Raw genomic sequence first — 18162 nt, forward strand, 5'->3', positions numbered from 1 at the left:
CCGTGGAGTGGAGCTGCGGTATTGACGTCCAACTGAGACACAAGCTTGAGCAAGCGTGAGTCAGTCTCAGCTGTCAATCATGAGGTTCCACCCTGTTGTCATAGCATCAAATAAAACATTTAAACCAAACTTTACCAGAAAAATTAACGCTTGAAAATACATCAATGCGAACTGCCTGAAATGACAGTTACCATCTTTGAGAAATATTTATTTGATGTGTACTTTGACTTAATAGTTTGGGCCATGTCACTATCCACTAACATGGAGACGGTGCGGTTTGTGACATATACTGCAGCCAGCCACCAGGGGGAGATCAAGATTGTTTGGCTTCACTTCTTAAAATACAGTCTAAGGCCTGTAAATTGGCACAGCATTGCTTTGTGCTACACGCTAACACCAGCATGCTAAAATGCTTGTGCCGATATTTAGTTGGTAACATTTACCATTGTCACTATCCTAGCTTAAAATGTTAGCCTAAAAATATATGCGATTAGCGCTAAACACAAAGTGCAGCTGGTTGTCAATGTTTATGCAGGTATTTGTTGAGTTATTGTTACATTTTGTTCAAATCTTCAAAATATCAACCTCTTTGAGGAATAACTCAGAGGTAGAATCTGTAGGATGTATCATCTGGGAACCATGAATGTCTGTATGAAAATAATTGTAAATTCATGTCATAGTTTTTGAGATATTTCAGTCTGGGCCAACATGCTGGTCAGAACAACACACCAGTATTACCAACCACACTGAGAGGAGAGAGACCGGGAACAGTTGTATAACCATCATAATTAAGCTCTGTCTGACTGGTTGTTATAATGAAAATGGTAAGATTGATAATTATAGATGTAAAGCTGTTATTAATGAAAGCAGCAACAGTTAATTTAATAAAAAATAATAATAAATAATAGCTGTCGCCTGGATCCTGCAGCTCTGTAGTCAGATCCCTGCAGAATATGAGAGAAACAACCACTAATGAGGCTAAAATGTACATATTTCCCAAGGAGTTCTATATATGTAGGAACACAAAGTGATTGGTCAGCGTTGCTGGTGAAGAGCTGCTGCTGTGTTTTCGTGCTCCACTGAAGATTTGCCTGTTCACTAACATTGCCATTGGGAGATGCTTGATGACTTGGAGACAATGAGGGACTTTTAATTACAAAGACAACAGATGCTCCGAGGTTGCTCCTCTGCCCTTTCTTTGTGTGATTTAATTTGCTCTCTGCTAATTAAACGTGTTTCCGCGTTGATTTCCATGTGACAAGTACGTGAGGACATATAACTGAGAAACATTCTCAGTTGCAGTTTCACTAAATCTCCGTGCTCCTCTGCAGTGTTTGGTGAATAGTTTGCCCTTCTGCTTTTAGTGTGGGCTCACACACACACACACACACACACACTAATCCACACACATCTTTTCGTTCAAAGGCTCTGGAGCCAAAAAAGGACAAACCTTTTGCAAGAGTAATTTGTTTTCTTTCTTAATTAAACACTTTTAGTAGTGGTAGTGCTGATAGTTTTCCCACAAAAACACAACCCTGCTCCACTTGTGCCTTCATTCAAGATGTAGAGTTGCGAGTGAACAAAGAGAAATTGGATGGAGCTGCCAAGAGCCAATTCACTTCAGCTCTCCATCAGTCAGACGTGGTTATTTGTTCATTTGTTCTTTTTTTGTTGGCTTTTGTTTGTGCTTCATACGACAATTAATTTCCCCTGTGAGCTTGAAGCAGGAATCGATCAGGCTGGAGCCAGCCTGTAAGCTTTGCATTTCCCTCCTCTGTGTGCTGTGTGACCGATAAGCACCACTCACTCAGGACTCACACCCACAGCCCCCGATCCTGTATCCCCAAGATACAGAGGATCTAAACACGATAGTGCACGTACATACCGACGCGTACATACATACATACATGCTTGTGTTATTCTCCTCCAAAGATCTCTAGCATTTACACCCGAGGCTGGAAGACCGTGGTGGCAGCTGACCATGGACTATGATTGCAGCAGGACTGCTCGATACATAGTATTTCTCCTCAGACACTTGACCATTAATGACATTAATCCACCAATTCACTGACCTTCAGTTATACTTCAAAATGTTTACCCTAATCAATGCTGCTAAAACCTTTATCTTGATGTTCTCCTTTACACTTGACATCTATTGCACTTCTGTCCGTCCTGGGAGAGGGATCCCTCACATGTGGCTCTCTCTGAGGTTTCTACGTTCTTTTTTCCCTGTTAAAAGGGTTTTTAAGTAGTTTTTCCTTACTCTTGTTGAGGGTTAAGGACAGAGGATGTCACACCATGTTAAAGCCCTATGAGACAAATTGTGATTTGTGAATATGGGCTATACAAATAAAATTTGATTGATTGATTGATTGAAGACAAAAACTACAACACGGAGCAAAGATAGATTTTCTTTGTTTATGCCTCGTTTTGGGTTGGTGTAGAACCAATATTTGCTCTCCCCATCTTATTTTGAGGCTCTGGCTGTGTCGGCTTGTCGCTCGTGCCGTCTCTCCTGATGTGTGGCTGCTTACCTGTTGTGAGCAGCAGCGACTCTGTGCGTGGATGACTCAACTTTTAGGGCCCAATCACAATTGCTTTTTGAAAGCTTAAAGATGCACAGCGCACCCCACAGCTTTTATTTATTTATTCTATTTTATTTTTTTACATCATGGTCACAGTATAGGATAAAAAATGTAGGTAATATTAGGATATTTCTGACATTGGTTTTAGGAAAATGTTTGGTTTTTTTTAAGTTTGAGAAAATATAATTTTTTAAGCCTATGCATTCTCAATTTTAGAGCTATCAATGTATCTGCCAATTATTGTTTTGAAGAAATCACCAGTGGTGGCAGAAGCACTAAACATCTTTCCTTACATGAAAGGACAAATAAAGAGACAAAAATTAACTCAAGTAAAAGTACCACATTAACTTTCTTGAATAAAAGTAAGTAAATATAAATATACACATGCACTGTTAAAAAGAAAAGCACTTGCTGAGTATAGCCTAATCCCCTAAAGCAACAATCTATTATGGCCAAGTCTTTCTCTCATTAAAGGAGGCGGGGTCTAATGTTACCTTCCTGCTCTGATTGGATCAGGGGACCTATTCCCCCTATTAATTACTTGTAGTTAATAGAGGGTTAGAAAGTACAGACATTTTATATTTGCTGATATATTTAGAGTAGTGAAATTGAAAAGTACCCAAAAATAAATCTACTTATGTAAATTAAAGATGCATGAAAAATTTACTTAAGTACGTTTACAAAGTAAATGTACTTTGTTATATCCAGCCTCTGGTAGTCACATCACAAACTCCTACAGCCTGGGATGCATCTCGAGATTCAGTATTCTATCACAGAAGAGAAAGAGAAGAGAACTTTCAATGATTAAAGGATATTAGCTGCATTAAGATTTTATTGTTTGTTTTCAAGATTTTAAATGGGCTGTCAGCACGTTATCTAATGGAATTTAGCTCAGCTCTGAGGTCGATCAACCTGATGCTTCTAGGTGTCGGGTGATTTAGGCTTAAACTTACTTGAGACTTTGAGTTCATTTGTTACTTTAATCCTCAATTATTGGTGATGTTTAACGTTTATTGCTTTTGTATTTTTTCTCTGTTACTTTTATATATTTTTTATTTTCATTTAAAGCCTGTTCCGCACTTCTGTCGTCTGTGGTTGTTTGTGAATGACGAATCAATAGAAACATTGTGTTGTACATGAACTGCTTGTTTGTTGTAGTTCCAGCCTGGTACAGTGAGTATATATCATCCATATAACATTTAGCATCTTCCCTTTTTCTCTGCTTCCCTAACCCCTCCTGGGTCCCACCAAAAAAATCCACCGACACCTTTCTTTATCAGGAGGTGGTGGTGGGTGAGCGCAGCAGGGGCGGGCGACTGCTGGAGGAGCCGAAAATGATGCTGTTCAGGGGGAACTCTTTCAGCCTCCAGGTTTCCATCCAGGACGTCCCACAGTTACTCTGGAGCATCAAACCTTTCACCACCTGCCAGGTAGGCGACTCCTGGCTGTGAGTTTTTGTCGTTTTGAGTTAAGCAATGGAGGCAGCACGCGGGTTTACTGCACACGCATCTCCGCTCTCATTTAAACCGAGCACCGCTTGGTCGGGGATCACACAGCGGTGCACCTTCATCTTCTCTGCCTCCTCTGTTCCTCTTTTAGATCCTGTCTCCTCCACCAGTTTCGCCGTCTCTTACTTGTTCGTATCAAAGCCAGAGGACAGCAGCAAGGACACAGCATGATATCACTAAGACTAGCTATCTCACCCACACACACGCCCATACAAATTTAATTATGACTGCCAGGCAGGCACACACATGCACATCTTATAGTTATCTTCCTAGGGGTCTACATGCTGCATGTTCTGCCCTGTGATGTTTATCCCACCAGTGACATCCTATTAGCAGAATTAACCCACTGTATGCCTTATAGAATACCAACAAGGTTTTCTTATGGAGGGGGAGAGCCACGGTGCGTTCCTACAGGGAAGATGACTATAGGCTTTCATTCAAACACTGCTCTCGCTGGAAGGAGGCTCTTTCAATGCCACCACCCTCCTGTCTGATGGATGAGAAGAGGGGGTGATTCATCTGTAAAACAGTGTTTTTGACCCGCTCTCGCTGCGGCCGAGTGCGGGTCACGCAGTCGTTAGTAAATGGAATGTCGAAATTGTCCCCTTTCCGATTCCGCTCGCTCCAAGGCTCTGTTACTTTTTGGAGTTTCTCAGTTGTCACATTTGGAAATCTGGAGATGGAGTGCAAACTGGGTAACTGAAGTCGTCTCTGCCCCAGTTCCATAATCACATTACAGCTCCTGATCTAACAGATTGGCCTTTCCAAGCTCCATGTTATCAGAATATGGAAAAAGACATAACAAGCTATGTGGAAAATATGCCTTGGAGGGTTTGACTTTAAATCTGTGGGTTTTACTTTCACTAAAATAATCCTGAGATTATTTATATCAGTGCACAGCCTATTGTTGCTAATAATGTGGGTCTGTTATATATATATATATAGATGTAATGATTGCATGTAAAATGAACCACACTCTAAAGTAACTTCATTTTCCCGAGCAGCAGTGGGTAAAATAACATGAAATTCATTAAATTTGTGCACAAATGAGTCTTCCAGAACACGATACGTTTCTGTCCCAAAGGGCTCTAACGGCTGCTGGTGTTCCCTCTGACGGGGAAACCGCTTGATTAGGCGAGATCATTGATTGGCTAAAGAGGCCACTCATTCGCTCTTAATTAATCATGTACACAGCAAAGTGGGCGGCGAAGCAGGATTCAAATAACGAACGTCTTTAGCAGGGATTTAATGAGTTTGTTGTCTCCTCCGTCTAATGCTTTCATCGCTCTCCCTGTTCGTCCCCCCCACCCTCCCCTTTCCCTCTCTCTCTCTCTCTCTCTCTCTCTCTCTCTCTCTCTCTCTCTCTCTCTCTCTCTCTTTCTCTCCCTCGTCGCCCTGCAGGAGTTCTCCTTTTCTCAGGTGTGGGCCAGTAACCAGCGTCCCCTGCAGTGTGCCTTCTCTTTGGAGCGATACAGCCACTCCACGTCTCAGCTCTCTTGCAAGATCAGCGTGCGACAGGTCAAAGGCGAGGAGCAGATACTCCAGGTCTACACGTCTGTGGTGGAGGTGAGTGTGTAGCACTCGTGGAGACGGCCTGTGCGTGTGCTCGGTGCACGGGCAGTCGTGCGGCTTGTTAATAGGTTCTTTTATTGGACTGAATAACTCTTGATTTGATTTAAGGAGCTGCTTAATGAGCCTCTCAGGGAACTTTTCATGTATAGATTGCAAATTGTCTTGATAAGTCCTTGTCCTTGTCTTCATATCGAGGTGCGGGGAATTTGAGCTGCAGTATCACTATCACCCTGACGCCTTGTTCTTTCTTTCTGTCTTTGCTACCAGAATGAGAAGGGAGTGGTTCCCTTCTTCACTCAGTCCGACTGCACCATCACCTCTCAGACAGGGTCAAGGGCCTTTAAAATCCCCCCGTCCATCCGTCAGCGGATCAGTGCCACCTTTGACACCGCTAATGCCAAGGGGAAGGACTGGCAGCTCTTGGCTCAAAAGCTCCACATAGACAGGTATGAGTTACAGCACTGTGAGACCTCCATACTTATTGCTCATTTTCTCATTCTGTAATTTCCATCAGGGTTGGAAACTGAGGTTCCTTCTAGTTGGTGCCAACACACAGATTCTGGTGCCTGAGCTATGTAATGAAGTTGTTGCCCTGCTTACATGCAAATATCACGTGCATGTAACATTAGCCTACAGTTAGCTTGTAGCTACCTCAAACTTGGGGCCACAGGACAACAAAATGATTTCGGCAGCTGGACGTGCAGTAAATGTCGGCGCAATGGCTGAGAGCCGAGGGAGCAACAGCTGGTAGAGTTGGTGGCAGTGTGCACCTCATTGTTTACGATCCGCCGGTGAACTGAGAGAAAGAAGAAGGAAGAGACGAACACGGCAAACATAATGAAGCACCTGGTGACACATGGTTGCATGTGAAAGCAGAGAGATGCACCATGTTGGACTGCTCACGTGACCCCGTGTCAAGCAGTGTGGGCGTCTCTGGCCCCGGCAGTGAGGAGACGACTAATGACCAGTATTTTACTGTATCAACCTCGGACACTGTTATTTAGGGTTAAAATGTTTCGTTCGTCGTTTTTTGGCACCATTTATGCACCGGAACTGTTTTAAAAGTATTGATTTAGCACCAGAATCGGAAAAAACCTAAACATTACCCCACCCTAGTTGCTATGTGCTTACTGCTGAGTCATGATTGCAGTGCACATTGGTTCGGCTCGTGTGTTTTATTCAGGTGTTAATGCAGAATCAGTGAATGACTGGAAAGAATAAATGCTGCACTCTCTGCTCTCCCGCCGCTGTTTAAACGCTGTTCCCACTTTGAATACTATTTTTAATCTGGAATTTCGGGGCCGTGTCGGCCCTAATCTTCCATCAGCAAGCAGCCTTCAGTAACCCGCCACATTGCTGATTTCATTATAGATCTACACATGCAGAGAGAAGGTGGGGGTGAAGGGGGGACAGACTAACTGCAGAGAAGATGCTGTGTTTTTGCTAAAATGGATGGTCTCAGACCGCTGACAGGCCGGGCCGCTGGCGAGAAAACGTATTCGTGTTAGCGCTCCTCATTAGATCTGCAAGTGCTCCATCCTCTGACTAAACCCTGCAGAGGTTGAGCCAGGTCAGTGTTGCGTAGGCTGCCGGAGGATTTGAGTTGTTTGGTGATGGTGTGATCTCTATTTGAGCTTGATAGGAGAAGTCAATAATCAAGTGCTTAAAGCAGTACGTCTTCTCTCTGCCTTGCGAGGGAAACGTTTACCAAGAAACTGTGATAAATAAGACAAACACTGGTGACTGAGGAGTGGGAGAGGATTTTTCGATATTTTTCAGCCTAATAGAAAACACACCTGGAAAAATGTGTTTTTACCTATTTGAGCTGATTTGTGTAATTATGTCTCTGAATGTGTGGGAACACTGAGGAGGGACAGAGGGATGGAACAGGAAAAGTGAGCCGAGGGCAACAAAGGAAATGCCCATTGTAATGAAACACTGCACTCTGTTGGTTAGGACTAGTAACAACAGCAGAGGAAGGTCTCACCACAGACTGTAACTAAATGTGATTGGACCATTACTGTGCTGCTGTGACAAATACATTTCCCTGACGTGGGATCGATGAATCTTATCTTATCTGAGTTCCAGTTATAAAACAAACAAGACTTTTAAATATGTTGCATTGTTGGAAATTTCGTTTTTGCACAGCTGTGTTCAGGAATTGAAATGAACAGTTTTAGACTTGAACCTTTACGCTTCACAGTTTTGTATTTTCATCTTTTCACACAGGCCAGTATGTGTGACAGACATTTCCACCATGGAGCAAGGAAAATTCATATGTACAAATCTGTTCTTGCACAGCGATATTCAGGTGTCAAAAGAAAAAGACAATGCTTAGTTATTATACTCATCATGTCCTACTAATCCCAGATAGCTACGATCAATTCAAAATACATACCAAACAAAAGTCTCAGTAGGTTAACTGATCGATACATTATTTATATTTTTTAAACAAACATTTTCCAGTGAATAAACAACTATGGCTCATTCTTTCATAGAACTTCTGCATAGTAAAGCACAATATAAAACATTGAATCAAAGTCCTCTTCCATTCATTTCTCCTTCACTTGAATGTTTAACCTTCACTCTGCAGAATGCGTTTGTTGAATGTTTGTCTGTTCTCACCTTAAATCGAACCTCAAGCTGTGTACGTACAAGAAACAACCTTCCTGGTTCCCAGAGGGACGGAGGTGTCCGTGAAGTCAGGAGCATCTTTTTGTCCAGCAGTGAAACATATTTTGCATATTCAATTTTCATAAATTTGAATTGGTCATTCTCTATGGAAAAGGTGTATCATAACAAATGTTATTTAAAGAAAGCCAAACATTTACACATCATATTAGATATCTTTATTTGATTTATTAATATTGCCCATGAAGACAACCTGGAAATGTATTGTCATATACCGTAAGAGATGAAAGTAATGTTATATAAATGAGTGTCTATTTGGCACCAAGACCCCTTATGATGTCATCACGGTTGTGGTGGGGCTGGGAGTGACCGGAGCGGAGGGGGGGTCGCAGCGAGTCACTGAGACGACAGCTGACAGTGAGAGAGACGAGAAAACAGATTAAAGGTTTGGCAGCAATGATATGATTGGCTGATTGACATCATGGCAAAATCTGATTGGATTACACCCAACAGTCAGCTGATTAGTAAAGGCAGGGAGAGTGGTAGAGAATTGTGAATGAACATGACATAGACAAAGTGAATTATAGTGAAATAACTGTACGATGTCTTTTGTTTTCAGGAGTTCCTCCATGTCATCGACTCTAATGTTCTTTTTTTGATCCTGTCGTGTAGGAACCTGTGCTACTTTGCTTGTCAGGAGAGCCCATCATCTGTGATTCTGAGTCTTTGGGAAGCTCAGCACCAGGACTCGGGGGATCTGGACTCTCTGGCCAGCGCCCTAGAGGAAATTGGCAAGGTCCAGTCCCCCTCGTCCGCCACACTTGGCTGCAGCAGAGAGGAGCGGGACTCTGGATTCACGAAACTTGGGTAGGGCAGGTCTACGGCAGGTTGAATCTTGATGAACCTGAACTGCATAAACAGTGATGATCGGGTGTGTTGGCTCACACACGGAGGTGTGGAGGAGGAAAGAGGACAGCAGGGAAACTCAGTTTTTTGGACTGTTACTAAAGGGACATTTCTGCTAAACCAAATGGCACATACAGACACACAGGAAACGTGGATCAACTGTGAGGGAGTGTCTGAGTTATCGAGAGGCACCAACAAAAACCTTCTGGATTGGGATGGAAGTATCCCACACCCGTCCGTGATTGAAAACTGTCAGCTCCTCGACACTTCGTTCAATAACCTCTATTCAAGGATTATGGGTATCTGTGCGAGGAGACCTCTCCATGTGGGATGGAGCGTGTTGTAGACAGACTGCCAATCAGGTTGGTGTTATGACCTTCCCAGGAGCGGATGTGTTGACACCTGCCGTCAAGCAGTCTTCTGGGCTGTCAAAATGTTTAGTGTAACGTCGTTATGTTGTCATTCATTTTCTAGATCTCCTCTTGCTTCGTTTTCTTTTCTGCGCTGTGTCTCCGCTGTTACTGCTGGAGTTAGGTTAAAAAAACTCAATCTTATCCAAACTATAGGGTCAGAGGATAGTGATGGTCCCCACTGATCAGGATTTAAAAGGATCTGATGCTGTCCAAACAATAAACAGGCACAATGTGTATAAGAAATTACTTTAGAAAGTTTCCCACATTGACATGAATCACACAGATAACAAATCAACAAACATCCTCATGCTCATCAACATAACACGTGAAGGAGGATAAGTCGAGCTGCTTTCAGACATGCACTGAACTCCAGATAGTCTCCGGACATTCTCCAGAGGAGCTGTATGTGTGAAGGCAAATGTCCAAGTTTCTCCAGCCAGCCCCCTGGTAAAAACTGAGAATGTTCGAAAGAGCCGATGCAGGAGATCCTCCGCAGGATTCACCGTGAGCGGGGGGGGGGGGGGGGGGGGGGGGGTGTTGATGATGTTTCTGAAACGTAACAGACACAAAACAAAAACAAAAAAAAGAAAAGAAAAGAAATATCTCAGGATGAATAAACACGGACGAAGACGTCAAGAGAGGTTTTGGCGATAAGAGCTGACTCCAGTGTCGATGTGCTCTAAATAAAAACATGTGATTTCCACAACTGAATTTCTATTTTACATCCTGCTCTGCCTGCTGCAGCACCAACAACACAGATTTCTGTGTGTTGTGAACACGTCTGAGCAGAGAATCTCCTGCTGTGTTGTTCATGTGTGAAATGCAAACTCCGGAGAAAGTCCGGACCCAGTTCTCTGCACATCGTCCAGAGTTCATGTCTGAAAATGGCTTTAACTGTTCTGTTCAGTTCTGTTCTGCATCTGGCAATACAGGCAGCTTCCGGTTCTTTCGGAGGAAATTAGATGATGATAATTAGTTTTACTTTACATTTTAATCAAAATCTTGACTTGTAATTTTTGTGTGGCTTAACTGGAGCTGCCCTTTCTGGATCGCAGCTCGGAACAAATACTCGGACATAATGTTTTGAAGACACTTCACAAGCAGAGGCTGTTAGACGACAGAGGAGAGGGAGTGAGAGGTGAAGAAATCCTAAAATACAGGAGGAGCCCCACATTCAGTCGCTCAACCTGCGCCCTAATCTTAATAAAGTGACTTTGTGTTGAACTCTGTGTTGGCTCTCTCTTTTCATCTACATAGTGAATTCAAGTCTTGAAAGGCCCGACATCCCATAATCAGCTACAGCAAAAACTGTATTCAGCAAAGAGATGAAACAGAGACCCATGCAAAGTCCAATTTTCAGAAAGATGTAACCGCGCTGTTCAAGTCTTAGATGGTTTTGCCAATGGACCGAGTTGATGAGGCTTCTTCCCAATGTGCCTCAGAGTCTGTTGGTTTAAATCAGTCACCCAGGTCATGTGAAACAATGTCACTGTCATTCCTTAATCAGATTTATTCTTAAAGCCTTCTTTTGACATTTTGGGAAAGTGTTTTGCTTTCGTGCTTATAGAGTTAGATGAGGACATTGATAACACTTGTAGAACAGCAGGAAATGTGAGGCTACATGTTAGCTTAGCATAAAGACTGGTAACTGGGGGAGCAGCGAGTCCTGTCTGGTCCAACTGGTCCAAATCTCACTGATGTTAAGCACACTGATTGACATGTGGCACCTCATTTGTTGAATCCATATAAAACTAGTGTGTAACCAGAAGGTCACTCAGTGGACTCACACCACCGAGGCCCAGCTGTCCCCTCAGGGAGCAGTTTAACTTCACTAGATCCAGAGTTTTATTTGGATCTGCCTCAAATTTCACTCATAAGATCGATGGATAATTCTCTGAGAAGTAAATGAAAATGTTGAACAATGTCCTGTTGCACAATTCTAAAGAAAGTACAAAACATCTGTTCATCAGTTTTGACATAATCCCGCTAACAATAATAAAACGCAGATGAAAACATAACCTCCTTGGCTGAGGCAGAAAAAAACATTTGCAACAACTTGGGGTTATTTGTGCAACTGTTTCTTAGCCGGGTGCAATGACTCTGACCCATTTCCAGTCTTTATGCTAAGCTAAGCTAAAAGCTGCTGGCTGTAGTCTTATATTTAGCAGGCAGGTGTGTGACTGGTATTAATCTTCTTGTCTTGACTCTCAGCAGTAAAGTGAATAATCTAATTTCCCAAAATGAGCAACTGTTCGTTGGGAAACCAACGTCAAGTTGATTTCTGTGTTCGTGGAAATATACAGAAAACTCGAATCAAAAATGATGCAAACCTGTGATCTATCAGCAAGGTGCATCGTTCCAATACTTGCCTCTTGCTCTTGTCATCAGCAACTACTTTCATAGTCATGGGCCAAAATTTCCAGCTAACTTTTTGTCTGCTGATCCCTGTTGGTGAACGTCTCCCATAGTGACACCAATAAGAGCAGTCTCACCTGTTCAGCTGAAATCTGATTGGCCCCTGAAGTGCCCGTCTTGTCAGTAATCACTTACTAACAATACTAACAATAAATATAGCCATTTGTTAATTTAAAAACAATTTTGAAGTTCACAATTACCTTGAACAAGGAACAAATTAATGATGAAAAAATATATTCAAACATGTGTGGCTTTGCTCAAAGCTACAGAGCAAACAGTAAACAAGGAATGACTTAAATGTGCACAGCACTGAATCAGTTACTGGGCATATAATTGGCCCCTCTGTGTAAATTGTGGCCCCTTTATGGCCCCCCCCGATTCAGAAAAATCCTAGATGCGCCACTGTGATGTATCATCGTTCATCACAGACCATGTCCTGCATCCTCAATATCACCCTGTTCACGTTTTGTTCATACTTTTCGATGTGTTTACAGATGTGTCTGAGCTTTGGATGGGATCAGTCAGGTTTCCTAGTATCATAAGAAAAGGGAGGTAACACTTCATTCCAGCTGTGTGCACAGACCTTTTAGAGGCAGGCAGTGGGAGTAACACAAAAGTGAACATACTGAATTAATCAGAAGGAGAGCCAAAGATGGGACTCTCCTTGGAGCGAGCACTCAGACGGGTGCTGTTCACTCCTTCATGCACGGTGCAGGAAAATATCAAAACCCCTTTCAACAACTTAGAAGTTATTCTAGTCGACAGAGAACTCGAAAAAGGAAAATTCATCCTGACAACCGCCGTGTTGAGCGTCCCAACGAGGGTCAGAATGCTACAGGAGATGTTTGAAAGCTGATGGTCTACTGAGAAACCAAATTAGCATTTAACATATAAAGAACTGGACTCTGAGACAGGATGGAAATATCGTCCAGTAGAGAGCGGGCGTAGCCGAGGCTTTATGGCACCACATCACTCCAGACCACCTCCATGCCGGTGGACAGCAGCCATCTTTTCCACATAATAGTAAATATAACGTACTGCTCTGCACGTATGATCAGTGTTACACCCCGTTCTCTAATTTACAGTGATTTCCATTCAGGGGAGGAACCACACCTTGCTATGCAGATGTAAAACAAACACTTACTGATGTTTTGATTTATGCCGTCTTGTAAAGACTTCATGGACCCAGTTATAGAGTTGACAATTAAATGTAGATTTCTTTTATTTTAAGGCCCTGAAATGGAATTTTTGGCTCAAGGCTTGGACAGAGAGGAGATATGCTGCCAAAATTCACTTTTCTGTTCCCAACACGTCCAGTTAAAATGCCTTGGACACTGGTTGTTTTCAGGCATTTATTGAACATTATTCTTTTGTAAATCAGATTTACACTGCTGTGTCAATTCCCTGCCCTCTCATTCACATACATATATATATATATACATACACACACACACATATACAAGCAACATTTTAGAAGAAACTGATTTATTGTGTTCTGCATCACAAAAATCACAGTTTTCTAACTAATTGTGCCTCTGGGGGTTTTGTGTCATCAGAAAGTCTGGCCAGAATGTTTTTGGATTATGATACACCATATCAAATAAACTAACATGCTATATGCAAGCTGTAGAGCTCATCGCCGTGCACGGTGCCCACCTTGTGTACACTGCACACGTGTTTCCTAACAAATCTGAAGCATTTAAACCTGTTGTCTCCGATGCCAGGAACTTACAGCGAAAATGATCTGACTCAAAGTGATGTGACCATCTGTGACCTGAGGATGCACAGTCTGTCCGTCTGCGTCCTTTCTCAGTGTGTGTGTGTGAGTGAGTGCGAGAAGGAAAGTTGTTTAACTTTTCAAAAGCCCTACCACATGTCCTTGGAAAAATCCAGCCTACAGTAGTGCTACTATTTGAGCTTCTTCAGATGTGTGACGTAATGTTAATTTTTTTTCTGACGCTAATATCTGAAGGTCTGCATTGCTTTAGAGGAAATAGAAAACAATGCTCACTTAAGTACAAATTTCACAAGTTTTATTTTTTAACCTTTATTTTTAGTTGCTGTTTTTACTTCAAGTGTTTTTCTTTACAGGAAGGAATTGACTTTCCTTTTTAATCTTTCTCTCGTGTGACTCTAAAAAACGAAAACAGCTGGAAATGTTGAGAATGATTTTATTTTTTAGATAATTGTGTATACTGTGAGACACGTTTATGTATGTTTGATTTGAAACATCTGGATACATTGTCTGTGCTCAACATTTGATTGAAGTGTTCTATGAATGTTTGTGTTAAGAAGGTGAAACGTGACTGCTCATCACTGGTGGCGTTCTCTTAAACTTCTTTTTCTTTTCTTTTTCAAAGGTTTGCTATTTTGAAACTGTACAAACTGTATTGTGTTGAAATAAATATGCAGTGAAAACAAATGATTTACACTTTTGCTGTGGTTTATACGTCGCACTTTCCATCCAGATTATTTTAAGTCTTTTTTAGGTAGTGCTCTGCAGAGTGGGTGTAACCAGGATTGACTTTCACTACTTCTGGCCAACTGCTGAATAAACTCCTCTTCTCGTCTCCAACGTGTAACGTGTGGACTCACACTTTCATAAATCTCCATTTTGAAGTTTTTTTTATGTGATATTTTAGGCATTTATCATGAAAAAACCGGAGTCTGCAGCCATGCAGTCGTGGCTCTCTGAGGTACAGTGATACCAGCAGTAAAACACTGTGTATCCATCCATCCATCAATTCATTATGTGTACCGCTTATCCTTCAACGGTCGCGGGGGGAGCTGGCATTGGGTGAGAGGCGAGGTACACCCTGGACAGGTCGAGGTTACAATTTGATGCTTTAAAATAGGACAAATAGAACAATATAAGCACACGAGGGTCCCATTCCCATGTGGTACATCCCCACACTCATGGTCGTGCTTGATAAAAGTGTCAAATATGAAGAGAAATAAATCAAATATAATGTTTATGTCAATGATAAGTCTACAGTATCAATTACAGGTTGAGAGCTGCGGACAACACCCAGGGACCTATTTAAATAAATATGCTGCATGTGTTTAGGTTGAGCTTGTACAGTGGCTTCAAATCAAATCACACTTTATTCATGTAGACATTTTTGTTTTTGCTTGTTTGTTCTATTCATCCGAAGAACTTTGTCCATAGCTCTGTTGCTAGGCAACGTTTGCAAAGGCGGGGACAAGCTTGTGAAGCAATAACAAGACCAGACCGTCTCTTTTCAGTTTGGCTGGCTACGCAGCCGGTGACGGATGCAGCCGGTGACGGATGCAGCCGACGATGGCCACAGTCCTCGGAAAGCTGTGACCCACTAGTTTAGAAAGGCACAAGTCTTTGTTTATAAGGTCCAACCATCCGCACGGCATGTCGGAACTAAAACAAAGCCGTGAAAGAAGGAACTAAACTGTACTGTAGCCGACAATTTGAATCCATTTCTAAAGTTTTGAGCACAGTGGCTTCAATAGTTGTAAAAAGACATTTTACAGTTTGCCAACCCAACATGAAGGGCGTTGGAAAGGTAGAACTCAACAGTCACTCTAACAGCTTCATAAACCCTCCGAAATGGCATTGGGCTCCCACTGACTGGAATAAATTACATAAAAATAACCGATTTGTCATCATTTAGCTTATTCATTGTTTTTCTCATCTTAAAACAAATTCCTTATGTTTTCAGTGATCATTTCACTGCTCCATGATTTCTTGCATTTCCACCATTCCCTGTTTATTCATGAATGTATCTTTTTTCTCTCTCTTTTGAGTCTAAGGTTGTAACTTTAGTTTTTTGTGCTTGTCTATTATTTTGTAATCGTGTTCCATATTGTCCTTTGTACTGGCCTGTTTCCCCATTTGTGTTTGGGACCCTCGAAAACGAGATGATACATCTCAAGGAGTTTATCCTCTGACAATACGTTCCTATATTTAAAGGACTCTGAGAACATGAGGGAAAAGATTCTCTGGTTGAAAGAGGCTAAAGCTTTACCCCTTTGGGCATCAGTCCAAACACCGTATATCTTATGAACAACATACAATGCTCAGCACCTGAGGAATGCCATCCCACAGTGAAGCATGGGGGTGACTATTGTGATGCTTCACATAGGCAGATATAGGCAGAGGGTAGGATGAATGCAGCCAAATACAGAGAGGTCCTTGAATTAAACCTGCTCAAGAGTGTGACCTGAGACTGGGGGCGACTGTTCATCTTTCAGCACGATAAACACCCTGAAGCTTACAACCAAGACGACGCTGGGGACAATCCCGTGACTGTGCTTGACTGGCCCGGGCCGAGGTCGAGCCTTAAACCTCCACAGAAGATCAGTGAAGAGACATGGCTGATGCTTCCCAGACAAGCTGATGGAGCTGAGAGGATCCAACAGGAAGGTGCCACAATGAGGAAGACGAGATGTGTCACTGTGCTCAGTGTGATGCATGGATGCAGCTCAGTCTCAGCATCACATGAGATGAAGAAGACTGTCATGTGCTGGTTGTGCATGACTTAAAGGGATAGTCCACGGAAAACTGAAAATTCACTCATTATCTACTCCCCACTATGCCGATGGAGGGGTGGGTGACGTGTGTGAGTTCACAAAACACTTTTGGAGTTTCAAGGGTAAACAGCGTTGCAGCCAAATCCAAAACAAATTGAAGTAAACAGAACCTTCTTCAGACATAATATAAAACATAACATGCCTCCATACTGCTCCTGTGGTGTCATCCAAATGTCCATAAGACCCGACGTTCATATGACTCCAAACTGCTTCATTTACACCATGTCTTAAGACTTATTGTCCTCTTATATCCTCCTCGGAGGCGCGTTCACTTTCTCATGGACACACAGGAAAAAAACGCACACACTCTCGCCCAAGGGCACTCGCCGGGTGCACGTTTGCATCGCTGTACGTCCGGTAGTGAACATTTATGAAGGGGCCTCCGGACACTTTGATGACACCACACAAGCAGTATGGAGGCATGTTATGTTTGTAAGTCTGAAGAAGAGGTCACGAGTTACTTGACTTGTACTGGATTTGGCTGCAACAAAGTTTACCCCTGCGACTCTAAAAGTGTTTTGTGGACTCAAACACTTTGGTGAACTATCCCTTTAATGTACATGTATGATCAAAATCCACCAGCCTCATAAATAACTGGTTGATATTATCCAGACATTAGCAACAATTAAACCTCAAACAGCAGATGGCACTGTGTGCTTTCTTCTGAGTGAAGGTTATCTTATAGGCATGTCTAGACATTCTGTGTGTGTGTGCTTGTGTGTGTGCATGTGCACAACTGTGGGTTGTTTCCATGGCATGAGGTAGTCACTCAGACTTGCATGTGTGCCCCTTCACAGTTTGGGTAGGGGCCAGTCAGGCCTGGCACTCAGCAGCCCAGCTACACCCCGTCTCGTCTGACAATGCCAAACGCGAGACTCTGATTCCAGTTCTGCTGCAGTGCTCAACACAAGTGAGGTTTTGTTAAAGAAAATTCAACAAATGACAAATTTAATATACTGACTTTATACCAAGCACCTTTCCCAAGGTAGAGCATGAATAGTTTAGTTAATGTTTAACTATTCTACCTGCTCTAGATTAGTATGGTCACTCATCCATGCAAACCGTGCCCCGGCCGGATGTCATCTGTCCCAGAAAGGCAAACAGGCAGGTTACAGGCTCTTTCAGTAGACCCCCCCTCCCTCCCTCCCTCCCTCTCTTTCTCTCTCTCTCTCTTCCCCTCTAGACGCTACACACACATCCCTGGCACAACCAGAGCCCTCTCACCCAGTCCCACTCGCCCCACCCTGCGCTCGCCTCTGGACAACTGCTCTGACTCAAATGGATTAAAGATGACTCTCTTCTCTCACTCTCATGTTTTCTGTTTTTTTCACCCTCGCTCTTGACTTCTCCTTTTCTTTCCATGCCGGATGAAAGGCCTCCCAGACACCCACTCCATGCACATACCATTCAGGCCAGGACACACAGGAAGTCTATGTGCTGCACGGAGAGGAGGAGGGCGGGGAGAGAGAGACAGAGAGAGAGAGAGGGGGAGAGAGAGGGGGGGGGGGGAAGTGGCAGAGGAAAGGAGAGGACGGTGGGGAGGAGAGAGGTGGGGGGGGGGGCTGC

General features: G+C 42.9%; 1 protein-coding gene across 1 annotated transcript in view; it reads left to right on the forward strand.

Annotated features, from left to right (window-relative positions):
• LOC117771822 (netrin receptor UNC5D-like) overlaps window positions 1–9738 on the forward strand; it is a 180229-nt gene extending 170491 nt beyond the window's left edge. Inside the window, exons 15-18 of the mRNA XM_034602605.1 lie at window positions 3866–4015; window positions 5495–5659; window positions 5933–6111; window positions 8969–9738. Coding sequence (XP_034458496.1) covers window positions 3866–4015; window positions 5495–5659; window positions 5933–6111; window positions 8969–9167 — 693 coding nt within the window. The 3' untranslated portion in view covers window positions 9168–9738. The remainder of the gene's footprint in view (window positions 1–3865; window positions 4016–5494; window positions 5660–5932; window positions 6112–8968) is intronic.
• The last annotated feature ends 8424 nt before the right edge of the window (window positions 9739–18162 follow it).

The sequence above is a fragment of the Hippoglossus hippoglossus genome, chromosome 12, assembly GCF_009819705.1.
Source record: "Hippoglossus hippoglossus isolate fHipHip1 chromosome 12, fHipHip1.pri, whole genome shotgun sequence".
In the NCBI taxonomy this organism is placed as follows: domain Eukaryota; kingdom Metazoa; phylum Chordata; class Actinopteri; order Pleuronectiformes; family Pleuronectidae; genus Hippoglossus; species Hippoglossus hippoglossus.